Here is a 20,153-nt window from a genome sequence, read left to right as displayed (position 1 = left end):
TCTAAAATAGATTTTTTTAGGGATTTAACATTAAAGCAATTCGCCATTCATATAGACACATGTATATTGATGACGTTTTATCATTTAACATTTCTTTTTTCCCATTTATAGATTTATATGTTGTCTCGATATATCACGATGAATAAGAAAAAAACACTTAATTTTCACACGATTTTTATATTTGATGTTTTTAGACTAGATGTGATAAGGACCAACTAAATTTTATGACAAATGATGATAAATGAGATGACTAAAACTTTTCCATTAACCCATTTTGAGAACGATCGATTTTTAAAACCACGGTAGGCTACGGCAAGATAAGTTGATGCTAAAAGGATTCAACGATCTCGTCAGAATTTAATTTCTCATTCTTTTTTCGCTATATTGACTTTGTTAGCAAATATATCCTATCACTGAGTGAAATTTTTGCTGATGTGTTTCCAACCAATGTTTTAGGATTTTCGATTTATGACGAATTTGACTACGGAATACCAGGAGTATTTCCTTCTCCAGATTAATATACATGTATTGGGTTAGTGAAGGAATCGCATTATCCATAGGAAATTATTTCTTCGACGAAGTATCTTGGTTTTTAAAAAATAATTTGAAGATTATAAGGATCGATCAAAATTTTGTCATTCAAAATCGTTGATTTTGATGGCTCATTTTGTAAAATCCGAAAAGTCCAAAATGGCATATCTTCATATTTTTGTTCGAGGTATTTTTTCGAAACGATTAGGATGGGACCCAATTCTGAATGGTTGATAGGCTATACATCACATCGCAAATTAATAGTAAGTCATGCACCTTGAACTTACAAAATGCAAACAATTACTTATAAATATCTACAGTAGTAACTACTTTTAATCATTTGCTTTGTTTGTTACCTGTGATTTTGTTTTATCATTTACCATGGACTTACTTACACTGTTAGGGTGTTTAGTTGTGATATTGTTAATAATCTTAAAGTCGGTGGAGCTGTGCATGCGTACACTTTTCCTAGACACAAAGAATAAATGTGTCTTAATAACAGGCTGTGATACGGGATTCGGGCACCTGCTAGCACAGGAGTTGGATAAGAAAGGAATCCGTGTCTTCGCCTCCTGTTTGACTGAAGAAGGGGAGAAAAAGCTTCTAGAGAAGTGTTCCTCCAAAGCTGTCGTGTTTCGTCTCGATGTGACAAAAGAGGAATCCATTCAAAATGCTGTGGATCTGGTTAAGTCTAAACTTGCTAAAGATGAAGGTAAGTTTTCATGGATTTATTAATTTGATAAATTGAGTATGTGTTTTTACCTGCTTACTTTTTTAATTCAATTTTTGATCCCACCTCTGATGTTTTGGGGGTCCATATTTGCTCTGCTTCTATTTTGTATTGTTGTATGGATTTTTGATCTTGAATTCTGTTCGTTATCTCTGTATCTTTCATGTATAATTTTTATCCCTTTTTTGACGCAGTTTATTCTGAGTCAGTTGTATTCTTTTATTCGTAGAAAAGATTTGTTAGAAACCTAGGATAAGTACTTGGAAGTAAAAGTACCTTTATTTGAATGTCTTAAAAAGAAGACTTCTTAGAGTTCAAATGTTATGAAATGCTGTGTTTTTAAAGTGGTCGTGCATATAGTTCGAATATTAAATCATATTTCCGTCACTCAAGATTCATTATAGCAGAGAATTTGCAATGATATGATTTCTCAGAAAAAAACTATATTCCTTATCTTTGCAATCCAACATCTCAAATGTAACATCTTATTTATTTAGTTTATGTTTATGCCTATAGAAAGGATAAAAACACAGTTTCTTCGAAAGTTTTAAAGGGACAGACAATCAAGTATTTCCAATTAAGAGGATTTTATTGGCAGTTCATGACTTCTTGACAAAATTTCCTTCTCTTGAAAGCGATCATAATATCAGATACCATTTGGCTCTTAGAACTAAACCACATTATAGATAGAAAATACACGTAGAAGCTGGGTGTATGACAAGCCAGATTCACAAAAATGAGCTAAACAGAGTTTCACAGTCGATAAACTAGGTTTATCGGTTGTAAATTATAGTTTACGGACTGTAAACTATAGCTAACAACGTTAATCTATATTTTACATCTGTAAACCATAGTTAACGCAATAATCTGTGTTTCAGAACCGTAAACTATACATAACACTGAAAACAATCATTTGCGATTGCAAAACATAGATTATCTGATAAATACAGTTTCACGATTTGTAAACTATGTTTTACAACTCTTAACTATAGTTACCGATCTGATAAATACAGTTTCACGATTTGTGAAACTATGATTAAAAATTCTTAACAGTTCATGATTGTAAACTACAGTGAATCTATGTTTATCAACAAAATCTGTTGTTAACGTTTTATTACAGACAGATAAACTTAGATTAGCATTCGTAAACTATAGTTAACAACTGTTAGATATAGTTTTACAGATGAAAACTATAATTACCGAATTGATTACTATAGTTCACGGTTTATCAACTATAGTTAACAGTCGATAAACCTAGTTTATCAACTGTGAAACTATGTTTAGCTCATTTTTGTGAATTTGGCGTGCCATATAGGTGACGTGTTAGTATTTAACAAATCTTAAACGTTCAATATGACGAGTCCTCTGTCCTTCTTTACACAGTGCTCTGGGGTTTGGTCAACAACGCAGGAGTTCTCTTACTGGCGGCACCTTTAGAATGGCAAACCAAAGAACAGTACGACAAAACTCTGGCTGTTAATTTGTTCGGTGTCATCGAAATGACCAAGGCCTTCCTCCCTCTACTTCGACAGTCCAAAGGGCGGGTTGTCAACATGTCTTCCATTGTTTCCATGTTAGCCATTCCAAAACTGGCGCCATACAACATCAGTAAAGCGGCTGTAGAATCGTACACAGATACATTAAGGTGGGAAAGATATCCTTATAAACGAACGTAACATTTGAAGGTTAATCATATATTTATTTCTAAATAATGACTTCACAATTTATACGATTTATTATACTGCAGAAGAGAGATGTATAATATAGGAGTGACGGCTCACATGATACAACCCAGTGGGTTTACAACAAACGTCTTCCCGACGGACGCCAGTCAACGTCTCCGTAAAGCGTTTGATGACCTTCCACAGGAGGTCAAGGACTTCTACGGCGAGAAAAGCGCCAATATGGGTGATTGATTTTCGCTGTTTATGAAAATAATTAATCTTAAGTAAAAATTAACGGGGAAGGGGTATATCTTTACTAGAAACCAACATCTGATTTTTTCAACTTCCAATAGTAATGTCTTAGATCTCATTCAAAACTCATATTCATTTTTTCATTGAATGTTCAGTTTAGAAAGGGGTTTGTTTGAGGAGTGGGGAATACTTTTGAACAAGCAAAATATTGCATGATATAATCCTAAGTCAAAATCTTATACTTGCATCTGAAAAAAAATTTCTACGTTGAAAGGAATGGAGGACATTAAAGTAGTGATGGGGAATCGGAAAAAATTCATAATCGATTATCGGTAATAATCGGCTGGGCATAATCGATTAATAATCGATTATAATCGAAATTTTGAAATTCAATAAAATTAATATAGAAAAGTTAAAACTTATTCAGATTTCTGTCAGACTTTTACATAAAAAAACATTTACTTACATAAAATATTCAAAAAAATTTAATTGAAATTTCTTTTTTTAAAAGTGGAAAATAATATTTTGTCTACTTTAAACAATATAGGACTATTGAAACAGAATGGGAATTTATTTTTTTTTTATAAAGTCCATGCAATGGGTATTTTACTGATATTAGTCCCACCTTTCATTTAATACATGTACGTATTTATTTCTTAAAATTAGTTTTGATTAGTTAAAATTGAAAGTTGTAAAAGTAATTATCCTCATGTTAGACTTGTATTTATGAATATAATTACGTTTAAAGATTGACTAGACTGATTATGTTTTCCTTTACTTGCAATATTACCGTTTCCTGGTATTAGTCTAACCCCATATTTAACCATGGCGGTAAAAGTATCAACAAGACACGGGATCCTTTCATGTTTTCAACATTCATCACTACTTTTATGCTCTTTGCACTTGGATTTGGTAATAAAATTAAAGTTTGACAATTTTATTTTTTGTTAGCGATGTCGGCGACATTTATTTTATAATCGATTAGTAGCATCGAAGAGCTTCTAACGACCGACAATCGATTGTCGCCGACAATCGTTCCATCACTACATTAAAGATTAAATTTTGCATTCTTGCAGGGTACACTGATGTTGTGAAGGCTCGAGTAACCCTCGACCCAGACTTAACAAAGGTGACACGGGTAATACAGCATGCACTGTTCGCGCGCTTTCCACGGTACAGATATCCCGTAGGAAAAGGAGCTGTCTCAATATTCTGGACATTTTCTCATTTTCCCGAAATAATTCCCGATAAACTGCTCGCAATGTCAGCCCCATGAACACGACCTTGACACATTATTTGGCAGCTTTAATTACTTTGTTTATTCTTGTTTATAACCTGTACATGTATATATATATATAAACTCAGATCAGGAATAACTAGGTACTACAGCGGAGTGATACATTTTCCACTATAAAAGTATTAATTTTAATTTTCATTGATAAGTGTGTATATGTATTAATGTGAACCTGAAAGGTTAAACTAAAAATATACTCATTCTAGTGCAGATGAAAAAAACGATGACACCCTTCGATTATTTCTTAAATAAGAAGTTGAAAGATAGACTCATTAATATGTACACTGTAAATTGGAATACGGTTTGATCACAATGAATCATTCCAAATTTAGTCTCCTTGATTATTTAGTCGATTGAACGCATTCACTAAAATAGGTCAATGTAAAAGAACATGTGATGCATTTTCCATAAAAATCAGACCAGTTCATGGGTTTGTTGTTCCTAATTTTCCTAGTCCTTAATTATTTTAATACATCTTTCGTTAATTAAGATGGATTATGCTGTCCTATTTTAGACTCCACTTATTTGAACTAATTCTTCAAAGATATTTACATCTTATTAAAGTCTCATCGTTGTCAAAAACTGTTGAAGTTTGTTGAACTTGCCATAGTTTTATTTAATAAACGATATGTGTGATGTACTGATTGTGTTTTAATGTTTACTGGAAAAGGCAATTCCAACTGTGTCTTGATTCGGAGACAAACGATTTTTATTTCACAATGTTTTTGCATAACTAGGTAGTGATGGGGAATCGGAAAAAATTCATAATCGATTATCGGTAATAATCGTAATCGATTAATAATCGATTATAATCGAAATTTTTAACTTCAATAAAATTAATATAGAAAAGTTAAAACTTATTCAGATTTCTGTCAGACTTTTACATAAAAAAACATTTACTTACATAAAATATTCAAAAAAATTTAATTGAAATTTCTTTTTTAAAAAGTGGAAAATAATATTTTGTCTACTTTAAACAATATAGGACTATTGAAACAGAATGGGAATTTATTTTTTTTTATAAAGTCCATGCAATGGGTATTTTACTGATATTAGTCCCACCTTTCATTTAATACATGTACGTATTTATTTCTTAAAATTAGTTTTGATTAGTTAAAATTGCAAGTTGTAAAAGTAATTATCCTCATGTTAGACTTGTATTTATGAATATAATTACGTTTAAAGATTGACTAGACTGATTATGTTTTCCTTTACTTGCAATATTACCGTTTCCTGGTATTAGTCTAACCCCATATTTAATCATGGCGGTAAAAGTATCAACAAGACACGGGATCCTTTCATGTTTTCAACATTCATCACTACTTTTATGCTCTTTGCACTTGGATTTGGTAATAAAATTAAAGTTTGACAATTTTATTTTTTGTTAGCGATGTCGGCGACATTTATTTTATAATCGATTAGTAGCATCGAAGAGCTTCTAACGACCGACAATCGATTGTCGCCGACAATCGTTCCATCACTATAACTAGGTATTCACATGTGTTGATAAAGACAAAGTTATAGACCTTAACCCCTACACAGAAGCTGTTTGTAGGATAAACTAATAAGCTGAAGGTTCTAAGTCTACAGATGGAAGGAAAACTCCTGATAATTTCTATAGATTGTATTTTCATTGGTGTACATATAACAGTATCCATACTTCTCTACTGCAAATGTAAAATGTCTCTTGTCATGTATATATACTCCGTAAATGGACTTTTGAGCTTGCATACTGAAGGTTACCTCTCTATGTCTTTGATTTCTTTATTATTCAATTTTAGAGTCAAAAATGTTTTGCACCAGTTATGATTTTGGAAACTGAACAAATTAATACTTTTATTTAGTAAATGATTTTATTTCACGTATGCAATATTTTATTTACAAGTAAATGGGATGGTAAGCAGGTACCATCCACTTGACTTCTATTCATTCATCAAGAAATGGTTTCATTCTTTTTAGAGCATGTATTGCCTTACAGTTCATGAAATGGCTCCACTGTGTCCAACAATAGCTGAAAAAGGTACAACTAACCTCAAAAAATATTTTTTGCTTTCTCAGTAAATATATAAACTTTCCAGATTTTGCAATTTTGATATTAAGTCATCCATTATTTGGTTGACGGAATTACAAAAAATACTATCCCATTAGAAGGTATTTAGAGACCCCCAACCTCTAGAGTGGATTTCGAAATAAAACCTACCTAATGTTGAATATATACAGAAGTTAGCCGCTATTAATACTATGTTTTTATCCACCTATGCATGTGTGTTTAAATTTTAAAATCCTGTCATTGAGATCATTGTGCTGTTTGTCACCTCAGCTGCTTTGTTTGCCTTTTGTAAACTCATCGATAATTACTTCAGTTCTATTTGATTGAAAATACACAAAATAATGTGTAACTGAGTATGTCACAAGATTTTCTCAACGGCTCGCCCAAGAGCTGAAAAAAACGACAGCCGGGTTTCGCTACTGAGGAAGAAATAATGCAGCTGACGGAAAATTAATACTCGTCAAATTCCATTATTTTCCGTCTTGATGTTACAAAGGAAGGATTTGAAGCCTGGACTGCTGACTGCTGACTGAGTTGTAGATCTCTCCCAATCAGTTCTGTTTCAGTCTCCTTTCAGTAAACGAAATTCCCATGCTGTGGGATGTAAATTAGGTTTCACGCCGAAAAAGTTCTAAAATTGGTTTTCCTAACATTGTTCGGTCGCTCTATCATTTTGAAATTATTTTTAAACTATTAAACTATTAAAGTTTATCTTTAAGAAAATTTAGACTACAATTTCTTATATCAATTTTCCTTTTAACATTTAATCAATCATTTCGGACGTTTGGGTCTCCTCATAGATCGAAAACAGCGAAAATTTTTACTCCATGGAAATAAGTAACTTCACAGTAAATTTCACTTGATATCAAAACACCGGGGGGGGGGGGGGATGGTTAATTATCTTCTTATCGATTTATTGAATTCAATTTATATTTTAGTACTTTTCAATTTCTTATAACGAATTTTAATTATACTTTGTAATTTGTGTAAACAAATCTTCCCCCAATGCTACCGTTAAAAAAGAAAAGTCATTTAAAATATCTTTTAGAAGGTTTTTAATGCTCAAGATCAAAACACATCTAAAGTGTACTTTATATGAACATGAAATGACTAAGCACGACAAATGATTACCCGCTTTTTTTATGATGAATGAAAGAAAAACAAAGACAAAAAAAACAGCTAAAGGAAAGTCATCATCCATCCTTCTTCTTTTCCCCTTATTTTAGAAAATAGAATATACTATTATACATTTTTGCAATAAAAAAGATCCATCTCCAAACAAAGAGATAAACAAACTTCTTTGGTCTTATCACATACTCTGCACACATGAAATTATTGTTACAAGTGTTGCAATTTACATGCGAATCATATTGATATTTTTTAAATCTAAATAAAAGGACTTCTCCAAATAGCATCTTCCATATGACCAAAATCCTGTCATAAAGTCAAGTACCAGTAAAGATACACAATCATTATATTTTAAAGGCTTTCATCTTTGCATAGTGGGACTTTCAGTTCATTAGCAATAACAGATGTTAGTCCTTGGAAAGTGGACAGATATTTGTCTTGTAGTGGGCGATGAGGATATATCATAGTATAAATATTTACATATACCCTGAAGGACAAGTCAGCTAATATTGGTATGAAGCACATCCGGGGGCTGTATTTAAAGACTGGTCTATTATCTCCCATTGTTGTAGTCCTTATGTATATCAATACATGGTGATTTATATTCTTATGCTGACGTCAATACTTTTACGTTGTAATTTTGCTTTTACAGCATTTTCTCTAAAGGAAACTTTGACAGTGATATTAATGCATAGATGCTGCCAATCGGATTTCACAAACTTATGGAGCTTAAAATCATCTATCTTTCAAAGATCACATAAAGTGCACAGCACTATATTCCAATAGGAATCGTGAATCTCCATGACAATTCTCTTTGAACTTTATTTTTAAAATGTGATTTGTAATGTTGACTGATAACCAAGTCATTCTTTTTTTCTATGTCAAATGTTCTGTGTCATTCTAGTGGAAAATCACTTCAACTAACTGTACTTTGTAAAAAAAAAAAAAAATTAAATTATTCAACTATATGTTTAGTTACAGTCTCGAAACTGTCTGATTAAACCGCAGATTCAAATATATCTTTAAAAAATCAAATTTCAATGAAGGTTGCCAATATCTATTCTCAAAAAATTTACTTTCTTTATAATATATCTTTTTTTAATAGCTTTTCATTTAAAAAATCAGCGTATTATCAGATAAAATTAAAATTAATGCTGAACAACTGAAATTGGATTGAGAGCATAATTTCAGCAATTACTTGTAACAGTAAATCTGATATTCCTCCTTTACACAATATCATGAGAAGATGAAGAGCTTGTTAGGCCATTTGCTAAACACGGCAATGTAATTTTTTTTATGAAATTTTGATTTAATCGAGTGAAGCTAGAGTCATCGACCTTACCTTAGTTGATTAGAATGTTAAACGTAATAAACAGCTGTTACAGACTGAAATGTTATTTTGAAGAAGTACATGGATAGAAAGTGAACTGTTAGAATAAGATGAATTTCCAAACGAAAAAATAAATACGATTCTTCTGAAATACAGAATAATAATTAGTCTAAAAAAACACAGTCGATAGTGTTACAAATATTTTTATTAAATTCTTATATTATCTCCGATTTAGTGAAAACGGAGGGATATATGTTAGGTTTTTGTCTTTTAACTTTCTATTCTAAATTTCATTTTTAACAAAACTAAAAAAAACCTTCGATATTGAATTTCATCAACAAAAAAAAAAGGTTAAATGCAAGTGGAACAAGGATAGGTTAATTTTTTCCAAAATTATATTTTTTTCTTCTAATCATGTCATGAAGAAAATAGAAAGAGTACTACTCTATCACAACATAAAATGAAAAAAAATATAAGATACGTTTAAAAATGTTATATGTGTTAAATTCACAACAGAAAAAAAATTATTAAGTTTGCCTTTGAAGTCAGAATATCATATTGTTTATCTTAGCTTGTAGACAATGTGTCCATCAGCAAGAATTGTTTGTCTATCAACAACAAGAGTTATAAATATGTCTTTAAACATTTTCTTTTCTTCTAAAAAAAAAATAAATAGAAATCTTATTATGAAAAAGGCAAAGATAACGAAAAGTGATCGATCTTAAAAACTCTACAAGTAAAACAAATTTGTAAAGAACATAAAAAACGAACATCTGGAAATTACACAGGTGGGATCACAGGCCTAGGAGAAGGAAGCATAAAATACGGTGGGACACAAGACTGAGCTTTTTTATGATATAGAATGTTCACAGCATCAATTCCTTTGTAGTAACTTGGTTCAATGAACCTATGGATTAAATCAGAACCAATGAGGGGGCTTTGAAAATTTATAAATATTTGAAGGCCCCATTGCCTTATTAAACTTACTAGATAACAGCTATGTAGTCTTCAGAGACTAGATCTTCCAACAAACACCAGCAGTATTCAAGCTCAAAAATCCAATAACAATACAAACTTTGAAGCAGAGCAAACACAGACCTCTAAAACACCAGAGGTGGAATCAGGTGTCATGGATCCCCTGCTGACCGGTCACACCCGGTGTATGCTCTCTGTCATGATCGGGAATAAACGGGAAATTTTGTCAGCAATTCAGTGTGTAAATAATGGACTAATAATCAGTACAAGTAGAGCTTTTTTAAAAAGCTTCCCGTCTTTAGCAACAATCTTAAACTGTAAAGTGATCTACACCTATCAGGCCGTATAATTCTTTTGAATTTCTTGATTTTGTATTTCTACATTAGCTTTTTACTAGCATCAGCCCTACCGCGGTTGTCGCTCGGTCATCTCCGTAAACTTTGACTCGCCGAGAGCTTTCGGCAAACCTCGGCTGATTCCATTTCCTTCTTCAAACAAGAAAGGGGAAAAGAATAATAACAAATTGTAAAGCCTGCAAGCAATAAAAATCAAATTTTATTTATAATGAAGTTAAAGAGATCTTTTTATTTTTTGCTATACAAAAAATCATGTTATTAGGAATTAATTACTGCTGATTTTGTTGTTCGTTTTGTCATTTTTTTTTAAAATTGAAAATCTTGCAAAATTGTTAAGTCGTACGAAAATTAGATCATCAGAAAGTTATCTCCCTTGCCTTGAACAGCATTTCAACCAATGAAATAATTGAAAATTTTCTCATCATGCATTTTCTACCAATCACAAAAGAGAGGAAGTGCATAGTCCGAAGACTGTAAAAAACTTCAACTATACAATACCGTCTTCCAAGGAAGACGGTAATGAAAATGTCAGTCAGCATTTAACTTAATGATAGGTTTTATTATCTGATAAAGTCGTTGTATCGACCATATATATCAGGAAATGATGTCTTTAAACAAGACTGCTGGTATTCTTTTTTCATCAACTTGTTTGTCAATATCTTACCTCGTTTTAGAAATTGTTCATACTTAGAACATTCTCTTGCATATCGAATTAACTGCGAGATATAAAGCCCATATGCAGATGACGAAGGTATATTACTACATAAGAAAGGAAAGCTGACGATTGAAAAGTTAAAATCATAAAGTTTTGTTGTTAGATTGCCATTAACGTCTTTCAGTGAAATATCCAAATAATAAACAGATATGTCAGACTCTGTGGTATCGCCATGATATATTGTATCGACATAAGAATGGAAATTTCCATTGTAATTTGATTGATTGTATGTTGTTTAACATCCCTCCCGAAAATGTTTTACTCGTATGGAGACGAAACCACTTGCCAATGGAGAGCTGCAAATTTTGTTCTATGTTCGGCACTTAAGGTCATTAAGCAGTGAGAGATCCTTTTCGTGCCAGCACCTACTTCGACATGGGGCCTCGGTATACTGTCTCATCCAAAAGACCGGTCTCCACGTCCCACAGTGGGATTTGAAATCGCGTCGTAAGGATCAGTTCCTTACTTCGCGACTCTAGAGCAGACGCTCTAACCACTAACCACTGCGCCATGCGGATGAAATATTTGACACTTTGTCGTTGATATATCTAAATGTCGAGCTTAAGGTTACAGCAAGTGTTTTCTTCTTTTCATGTAAAAGATTTTTAACAAATATGAATACAGGAATGTGTCTGCTTATAATGGGTCACCATTGACAGCTATGAAAATTCCATTATAGCTTGTTGGGAGATCTGATAGAGATCTCTTAAAATTCACAAAGATATTTTCAATCAGAAACTCAATCAAACAATTGATGATTTTCTATAATGTCATACGTATAGTGCATTATTATACGCCTCGCTTGAAAAGGTATAAAGGAGGGTATATAGTGATCGGGATGTCCGACCGTTTGTCTGTTACGTTCGTCCGTCTGTTACGCTTTGTGGTACCCATCTCTTATCCGCAACTCCTCTTTTACCGCTGAGTGAAATTTAATTAGACTTTCACAGAATCTTTGTTTCATAATGCCATTGTGACCTTCTATTTTACTTTTTGATCTGACACATATTTTGGATCCTCCAGGGCAAAATATGAACAAGGCCATACTTTCTATAACGTTGAAGGGTACCCATCTCTTACTTTGGCAGATTCTTTATTACATAATGCCGTTGTGCACCTCCTTTTTTTACTTTTTGATCTGACTTTCATTTTGGGTCTTCCAGAGCAAAACATGGACTGCGCCATTATATAGTTATATGAGAGGCTGGAATATCATTTAATGAGCTCATTGCTAACAGTACCTTTAGTCTTTTCCTTGGCTTAACATGGTATTGAAAGAATCACCTCTTTTGTAGTAGGCTTTTACAAATTGCTGAAGTCATCGTCAGTTCGACTTTTACATACATCTGATTCAATGAATTTTTATTTTTAAAAAGCAGTAGTCAATTTTATTCCTTCGTTAATTCGATATATCCCAATGAACTGAAATAAAAGACTCCACTTAGTCTTACAAATCTGATTATATATACAGTTAATGTCATATTTGAATATTCATTAGAGAGAGACATTAATGGCAAATTGACAACTATTTCTTTTATAAAAGTAATGACTTCAACTTTGCTACTGTATAGTCACCCCTTATCGTCATACATGTACGGATTACCATAATCCGGGTCTTCTCCAGCAGGTGCTGGCCGGGAAAGTGATCCTAGGCATAACCACTGCGCCATGCAAATGGATGAAATTTGACAAAAAAATCCTCTGATATATCAATCAAATAAAATGAGGCATGCTTTTGAAAAGTAAGTTAATATCAACAGTCTCCTTTAAAGTAACCTTTTTAAACATTTTACAAACATAAAAGATTTTTAACATAATATCAACACTTATTTATTGTCTAGCATTATAATGGGTATATTAAAAATCTTATGATATAATTCCATTATTTTTGGAGTGTTGTTGACACATCATGATAGCACTTTCACAAGCTTTAATATTCACAAAAAGATATTTTCAATAGAAACTCAATCAAAAATTTGATGAAATTTTTTAATATATTTCATGTGAAATGCTATTGCAATATTTAGTGCATTATTATACGAAAATTGCAATTTCAAATCAGGTATAAAGGAGGGTATATATACCTATCTTTATTTGAAGATAGGTACAAATATTTAATAGCCATTCTCTGTAACCACTTAAACTTCGTTGCCACGCATGGTCACCGATTGTGATGAAACTTCACCCATGCTCTTGACACCAAAACAAATATCAAACAAAATTTCGTTTTACTCGGTTGCTATGGCAACAGTGAAATTTAAAAATAGACTTTCAGCCACTTTAAATCTTTGTTTCATAATGCAAACAAACCATTGTCACAAAAACATGACACCTTGATGTCATTTTAAAGAAACTGTTTTAATATATCTCTAAGTACAATACATTTGGATACATTTAAAATGCTGAAATATGCAAAATATGTATTCACTAATGGTTGGTACTTTCAATAACACTTGAAAAACAATGAAAATGTTTGACCTTAAATATATAAGTATAGGCAATATTATTCTATAAATAACTTTATGGTTGCCATGGTAACACAGTGTAACCATGCAAAACCAGTAACTTTTTGATTGACTTAATCTATTCTTGAGGAAAAACATGAAAATTCAAGACTGGCAAAGAACTTTATTCGATAATAACTTTGCCCCCCAAACCAAACTTATATAATTATGTTATATGAGAGGCTGGGATGTCATTTAGCGCTGAATATTTTCATTGCTAATGTTCAAATGACGTCACAAACTTAAATTTCAGTTTTTTATGAATTCTTAAAAAATGTACATATTTCGTCGATATTTTGAAAAAATCACCGAGCGCATGTGTGTTCAGGCTCAATATTTTGATAAATGTGTAGAATGATAATATCAATGAAATATGTAAATGTTGTTCCTGAACAAACTTGCGCCCTTAAATTTTAAAGCTAAAATTGTTGAAATTTTGTCCATTTTTTCTTTTTAAAAAAGGATATAAAATCACTAGTTTGTGACGTCATAAAAACAAAAATTGTGAATAAACTACTTTGAAACAATAATATGTTCTGTTAATTTATATTTCTCATACAATTTATTAATAATAATAATAATAATAATAATAATACTTTATTTAAAGAGGGTCTGATTATATATACAGTTAATGTCATACACATTCACAATAATGCAATATTAAAAAGAGACAATATTATAATAAATAATACAACGTGACGTGAAAAAAACATTACATATACAGATTATTCAAGAAGTGAAATTATATAACTTTTAGTTTCTACATGTTATAATGAATTTTTCTACATTTTTACAAAAGTTTGTACAGTTGGTGAGAAACGGATATGCAAAGGTAATTTGTTCCATAAATGAACTCCAGAATAATGAAAAGAATTTTTAAATTGATTTGTTCGATATTTTGGTAGATGAAGGTCATAGTTCGTTTCAGATCGTAGAACATAACTATTAGAGGAAATAAATTCAAAGGAGTCTCTTAAATATGTTGGTGCCATACCAAAGTGTTTTGTACAGTAATACATATTTATGAAAATCAATTAACTATAAATGGTCAGCCATCCTTTTTCAAATAATGGTAGTGAAGGGGCATCATAAGCTACATCTAAAATAATCCGGGCTGCCCTTTTTTGCAATTTAAAAACTTTTTATGCCAGCACCTTTACCCCAAATAGTAAGACAATAATTCAAAGAAGGCAGAATGTATGCATTATAAAATATTTCTCTCGTGTGTAAGGGAAGAAACTTCTTAATTCTACGTAAAGTATACAATTTATAAGTCAAAGATTTACAAAAATCATATGATAATTAAAGCGCAATGAATGGTCAATATGTATAAAAGCTTTTCAGATTCAACATTTTCAATTAATTTGTTTGACGCATATAAATTTAGTTCAGGGGAATTTATTCTTGATTTTCTCTGTTGAGTTCCCATGAGCATACATTTTGTCTTGTTGGTATTTAACACCATTTGATTTTTGGAACACCAATTTTCTATCTGACACAAAAAGTTTAGATTTTCAATATCTTCTACATTTTTATGATATGTATGTAAGGTTGCATCATCAGCAAACATATCAATATCTGTTCTATTTACATGTATTGAATTCAGCACATTTCAGGAAGTTTTCAAAATTTGACTTTTGTGGGGGGCAAATATATACAATATACCGCATATAGTTCTTTGCATCCTTAGGACCTTGCAACACCAAAACACATAAGAAAAATTGGGTATAACTGCTACTTTGCAGTGTAACCATGGAAACAAAGTACCAGTGCCTAACAGTGAATTATTTTTCGCCGCATTAAGAATTAAATTGCCATTTAATCAAGAAACAAATTAAAGGACTCAGCTTGAATAGTACTTATCTGTTAGAACTGAGGTTGAATATCATATAATGAAAAAATTTGATGAATAAAACAACACTGTTGCTATGGTTACCAAGAAGGGAAAATGTTCGTTTTTTTGAACTTCATATCAATTTTAAACCCTATGTGCCAACTTCTTGCATCCACTTAGAGATTGGACGATGGTCAAAATTAAAAGTCAGGTTAGCTGTTAATGAATATCAATCATAAACGTTTTGGGAATCTACATTTAAGGGTACGTATCCAAGGAAAGAAAATATTTTTCAGGTTTTTATGCATATATTTTCTGCTTATTTCCATAGCAACGCTCTATTTGGAATAATCTGAATTTTCTCTGGGAAAACTGTAGCACACCAACATCTTATAAAATTGATCATTATTTATGAAGAAATGTGCTTTTTTAAAAAGATAGGATCAGATTTAAACATACAGAGTGTTACTTTGAAGGCTCTCTGTGGTATAAAAACCATGGCAACCATTGCCAACCAAATGGAAATATCATATTTTGTTCTTGGTATATGTTTCAAGGCTCTTTTTGCTATTATTTGGTCACATTTCATCCTATGATTGCTTTTTATTTTTACGTGTATGACTTTATAAATTTCAATGAATATTTTTTTTTACTTTTGAATACTTTGTTGCCATAGTAACGTATGTAAAAGTTGATTTACCAAACATATTTATCATGCATTTGAGACATCTGACCTTCAACTTTTGGAAACAGTCATTGCCTATTGTTTGCTGTGCCGCAAATGTTAACTATGGGGCTCTAAACCTGTTAAAAAATGCCATTTTTCGAACTTTAACACATGTTGCCATGGTAACTATAAAGCATAGCAACCAATTTTTGCCTGATTTCAGTTTAGGGTATCAGTGACTTTTATCATAGAGTGTTTGGAGAAATTCTGAGACTATGCGTGCCACAGCTCCTATATAAAATTTCAAATCATTACAGAGAATGGCTCTTAAATATATGTTAATTTGACGTTCCATAGGATTGGACAACATTTTTAACAATTGAAATCACTGAAACGGACTATACGTTTACGTTGTATTAGACAAGAGTTCGGAATACACAACATCCGGAATAAACAGGTTTCACCTGTCACAGTTGTACAACTTCATATTGGATAATGGTTCTCTCTGCTGTAGTAACTTGTCATGACTGTACTGTCTATATACCCATATTATACAAAGGTATAAAAAGGTCCACTAAAAAGATAATGTATTGTATTAATGATGTGACATTGCGTCAATTTATACGTTTTATTGAAAATGGAACAGCCAGAACATGATCAGCTCCTTTTCCTACGGGATATCTGTACCTTGGATAGCGCGCAAACAGTGCATATTGTATTACCCGTGTCACCTTTGTTAAGTCTTGATCGACAAGACTTGCTGCAGATTTCACGACTTCAGAGTGCCCTGTAAGAATAAATTGTAAAGTCGTTATACAGAAATAAATCATAGATTAACCTTCAAATATTAAGTTCTTTTGATTGGGGTATCTTCTTCACCTTAATGTGTCTGTGTACGATTCTACGGCTGCTTTACTGATGTTGTATGGGGCCAGTTTTGGAATGGCTAACATGGAAGCAATAGACTGAAGACATGTTGACAACCCGCCCTTTGGATGTCGAAGTAGAGGAAGGAAGGCCCTGGTCATTTCGATGACTCCAAACAGATTGACAGCCAGAGTTTTGTCGTACTATTCTTTGGTTTGCCATTCTAACGGTGCCGCCAGTAACAGAACACCTGCGTTGTTGACCAAACCCCAGAGCACTGTGTAAAAACAGAAAGAGGACTCGTCATATTTGACGTTTAAGAACTGTATAATACTAAAGAGTTCACCTAGCTTCTACCTGTCTTTCCTACATATAAGGTGGTTCAACTCTGACTTCTAATAGCTAAACGGTATCTGATATTGTAACTGCTTTTTAGAGATCATGGATTTTTTTGTCGAGAAGCCTTCAGCTGTCAATGAAGTTTAATTAAATTGAAAGTTTTTAGGGTATTGCGGTAATCAATTAAGTCAAGGGGTATAGCAGATTTGTATCCAACTAAATTTCAGATCTCCTCACTTTCATTTCAAATCTCTGACGTTTAAACAGAAAATATAATCTATCTCAGGTCTCTCACGACCTTCTATATGAATCTGTTTTTCTATCTTTGTAAGAATACATACATATCCCGTATACCTCAATGAATTAATCAAAAAATGTAACCAGGTAAACACATACTCAAATGCATCAATTTATAAAACACATTAAATCGTACGTTCATTTCCAGCAAGTTTTTTCTTAAACAGTTCAACTGCATTTTGAATGGATTCCTCTTTTGTCACGTCGAGACGAAACACGACAGCTTTAGAGGAACACTTCTCTAGAAGCTTTTTCTCCCCTTCTTCAGTCAAACAGGAGGCGAAGACACGGATTCCTTTCTTATCCAGCTCTTGAGCAAGCAGGTGTCCGAATCCCGTATCACACCCTGTTACTAAAACACCTTTATTCTTTGTGTCTAGGAAAAGTGTAGGCATGTACAGCTCCACCGACTTTAAGATTATTAACAATATCACAACTAAACACCCTAACAGTGTAAGTAAGTCCATGGTAGATGATAAAACAAAATCACAGGTAAACCATTAAAATTACTTCCAACTCTAGATATTTAAAATTACTTTATATAATTGTTTGCATTTTGTAAGCATTTGAACATTAATGTGCAATGTGATACATCTGTCCTTAAATGCACATTCGAGGTTACAAGATAAAATCAGTCAGACACTCTGTAGTATATGAGGTCTAATCTGAAAGTAGTGTCACGACTATGGCAAACCCTTCTACTATTTATTCGTGAAATAAAAGAATTCTTTCCATAGGAGAGATATCTCGAACTTTAGCATAGAAAGATATCTCTTTAGCTTCTAGAGATCTCTTTTTAACTAAAAGAGATATCTCTTTGACTAATAGAGATATCTTAATTTATACCTTAGAGTGACATCTCTTTAAACAAAAGAGATGTCGAACTCTTTTTGTAAAGGCCCTGTCACACCAAGCTGCGTTCACACAGAGTCGTTACGGCGTTGTTAAATTTTTAAAATCGCCGTGGAATCGCAGGAAATTGCACAAATTTCTGTAAACTTTTCACAATATGAAGATGTCACGGCGTCCCTACGGCGACGGACGCGATTCTATGGCGATCTCACGGCGTTCTACTGCGTTCCCACGGAGATCTCTCGGCTATTGACTGCGCTTCCGCGGTGTTTTCACGGCGCGTTAGGAGTTTTCACCTCGTGTTCAGGGCGTTCTCACTGCGCTGGCTGCGTTCACAATACGTTCACAATGCGTTCTATACTCATTGATCTATATTCAGAAGGAATGTAAAACATTCTTATTTAAAGATTCAAGTTACACGATGAAAAGACTTCTAATCATGCCAAGAAATATTCTTAATGACTAAAAATGTTCTATTTAAATAATTTAGTACTAAATTATCAATAGTTTTATGATTAAACTCCTTTTTTTAAAAAAAATTTTATCGGTTCAGATGTGTTGTTAGATTTTCTTTGATTTTATTATGAATGTAAAAAAAGAAACACACTGAAAAGTTTTCTACAAAATTTAAGTGAAACAACGGAACAAGTTCAGGTTTAATTTTCTCTTCCACATTTTTCACTTAAATGCTCCTAGTGCAACAAATACGTTGGAATTATTGCTGATCAAATATGATCCCATTGCGCTTGTTTTGTGAGCTGGGAACTGGCTGACAACGCTCTAACAACGCCGTGAAAGCGCATTGTGATCGCCATGGACGCTGTAGAAATGCCATGGGAGCGCAATGATCGCAGTGACAACTCCGGGCTGTCGCCGTGTAATCGCAGTCGAAAAAATCACAAGACGATAAATCTCATTAGAAGCGCCGTTAAAACGCGATAGAAACGCAGTGACATCTCCAAGGACTCCTTGACATTTCCGTGAGGTCTCCGTGCATGGAAGCGCAGTCTACTATCACTGCGATCATGCTACGATCATATGCGTTCGTACAGAGTTCCCACTACGTTGTTGGAGATCTCACCACGCTGCTACGGCGATCATACTACGTTTCTACTGCGTTCTTATCAGACCGCGATCACACGGCGCATACTTTGTGCATGCCCAAAGTGATCGCCGTCCCCTGGCGTTCTAGGAGACCCTACGCGACCCTACGGCGTTCAGTGGAGATCTCGTCGCGTTGTCACGGCGCTGTAGGAGACTCTACTGCGATCACCTCTTTTTTTTTTTTGAGGACGCCGTGCAGTCGCCGTGAGGACGCAACCCCGGTGTGACAGGGGTTATGTTATCTCTTTTACTTAAAGATATATCTTTATAAGCTAGAGAGATATCTCTTTAAGCGATAGAGATATCTCTTAAAGTAAGAGAGATATTTCTTCAATAATGTTAAAAGAGATATCTTTCTTAATTACAGAGATATCTCTTTAGATTTTCAAAAAAGAGACATCTTTCTAAGCTAAAGAGATATCTCTTTTAATGAAAGAGATATCTCTTTTCCAGTAATCCTCAAAATAAAATAATTTATTCTCCCCTTTCATACGACAGCGAGTCAGGAAGTAAAGTCTCTGGAATGATTTAGATGTCATGAGAAAAAAGACTGAGCATGTCATACCAAGAATAATATATATGTACTATGTAGACAAAAATGCTATAAATCTCTTGTTTGAAGCTACACTGAAAAGATAATAACAACTTCGTTAATAAACATGCT

General features: G+C 32.8%; 1 protein-coding gene and 1 pseudogene across 2 annotated transcripts; one reads left to right on the top strand and one right to left on the bottom strand.

Annotated features, from left to right (window-relative positions):
* The first annotated feature begins 723 nt into the window (after positions 1-723).
* On the top strand, positions 724-4,591 carry LOC134260762 (short-chain dehydrogenase/reductase family 9C member 7-like). 2 transcript variants are annotated; one of them, XM_062743309.1, is made up of 5 exons: positions 724-794; positions 1,034-1,243; positions 2,645-2,906; positions 3,009-3,169; positions 4,254-4,591. In XM_062743309.1, the coding sequence occupies exons 1-5, from the start codon at positions 758-760 to the stop codon at positions 4,451-4,453; spliced, it is 870 nt and encodes a 289-aa protein (XP_062599293.1). In that variant the 5' UTR covers positions 724-757; the 3' UTR covers positions 4,454-4,591. The 2 variants fall into 2 exon arrangements, with proteins under 2 accessions (XP_062599293.1, XP_062599292.1); XM_062743308.1 differs by lacking the exon at positions 724-794 and having other exon boundaries at positions 890-1,243.
* A 12,314-nt stretch (positions 4,592-16,905) lies between these two features.
* On the bottom strand, positions 16,906-18,000 carry LOC134260765 (retinol dehydrogenase 7-like; annotated as a pseudogene).
* Between the last annotated feature and the right edge of the window lie 2,153 nt (positions 18,001-20,153).

Source organism: Saccostrea cucullata, unplaced genomic scaffold, assembly GCF_032062105.1.
Source record: "Saccostrea cucullata isolate Sc308-1 unplaced genomic scaffold, CSIRO_AGI_Scuc_v1 ctg1272, whole genome shotgun sequence".
NCBI lineage: Eukaryota > Metazoa > Mollusca > Bivalvia > Ostreida > Ostreidae > Saccostrea > Saccostrea cuccullata.
This window is presented reverse-complemented; position numbering and strand designations above follow the sequence as displayed.

Coding starts and splice junctions, on each gene's coding strand:
- LOC134260762 (XM_062743308.1), top strand. CDS start 913: ATGGACTTACTTACACTGTTAGGGTGTTTAGTTGTGATATTGTTAATA. Junction 1,244..2,644: donor TAAACTTGCTAAAGATGAAG/GTAAGTTTTCAT, acceptor TTCTTTACACAG/TGCTCTGGGGTTTGGTCAAC. Junction 2,907..3,008: donor TCGTACACAGATACATTAAG/GTGGGAAAGATA, acceptor ATTATACTGCAG/AAGAGAGATGTATAATATAG.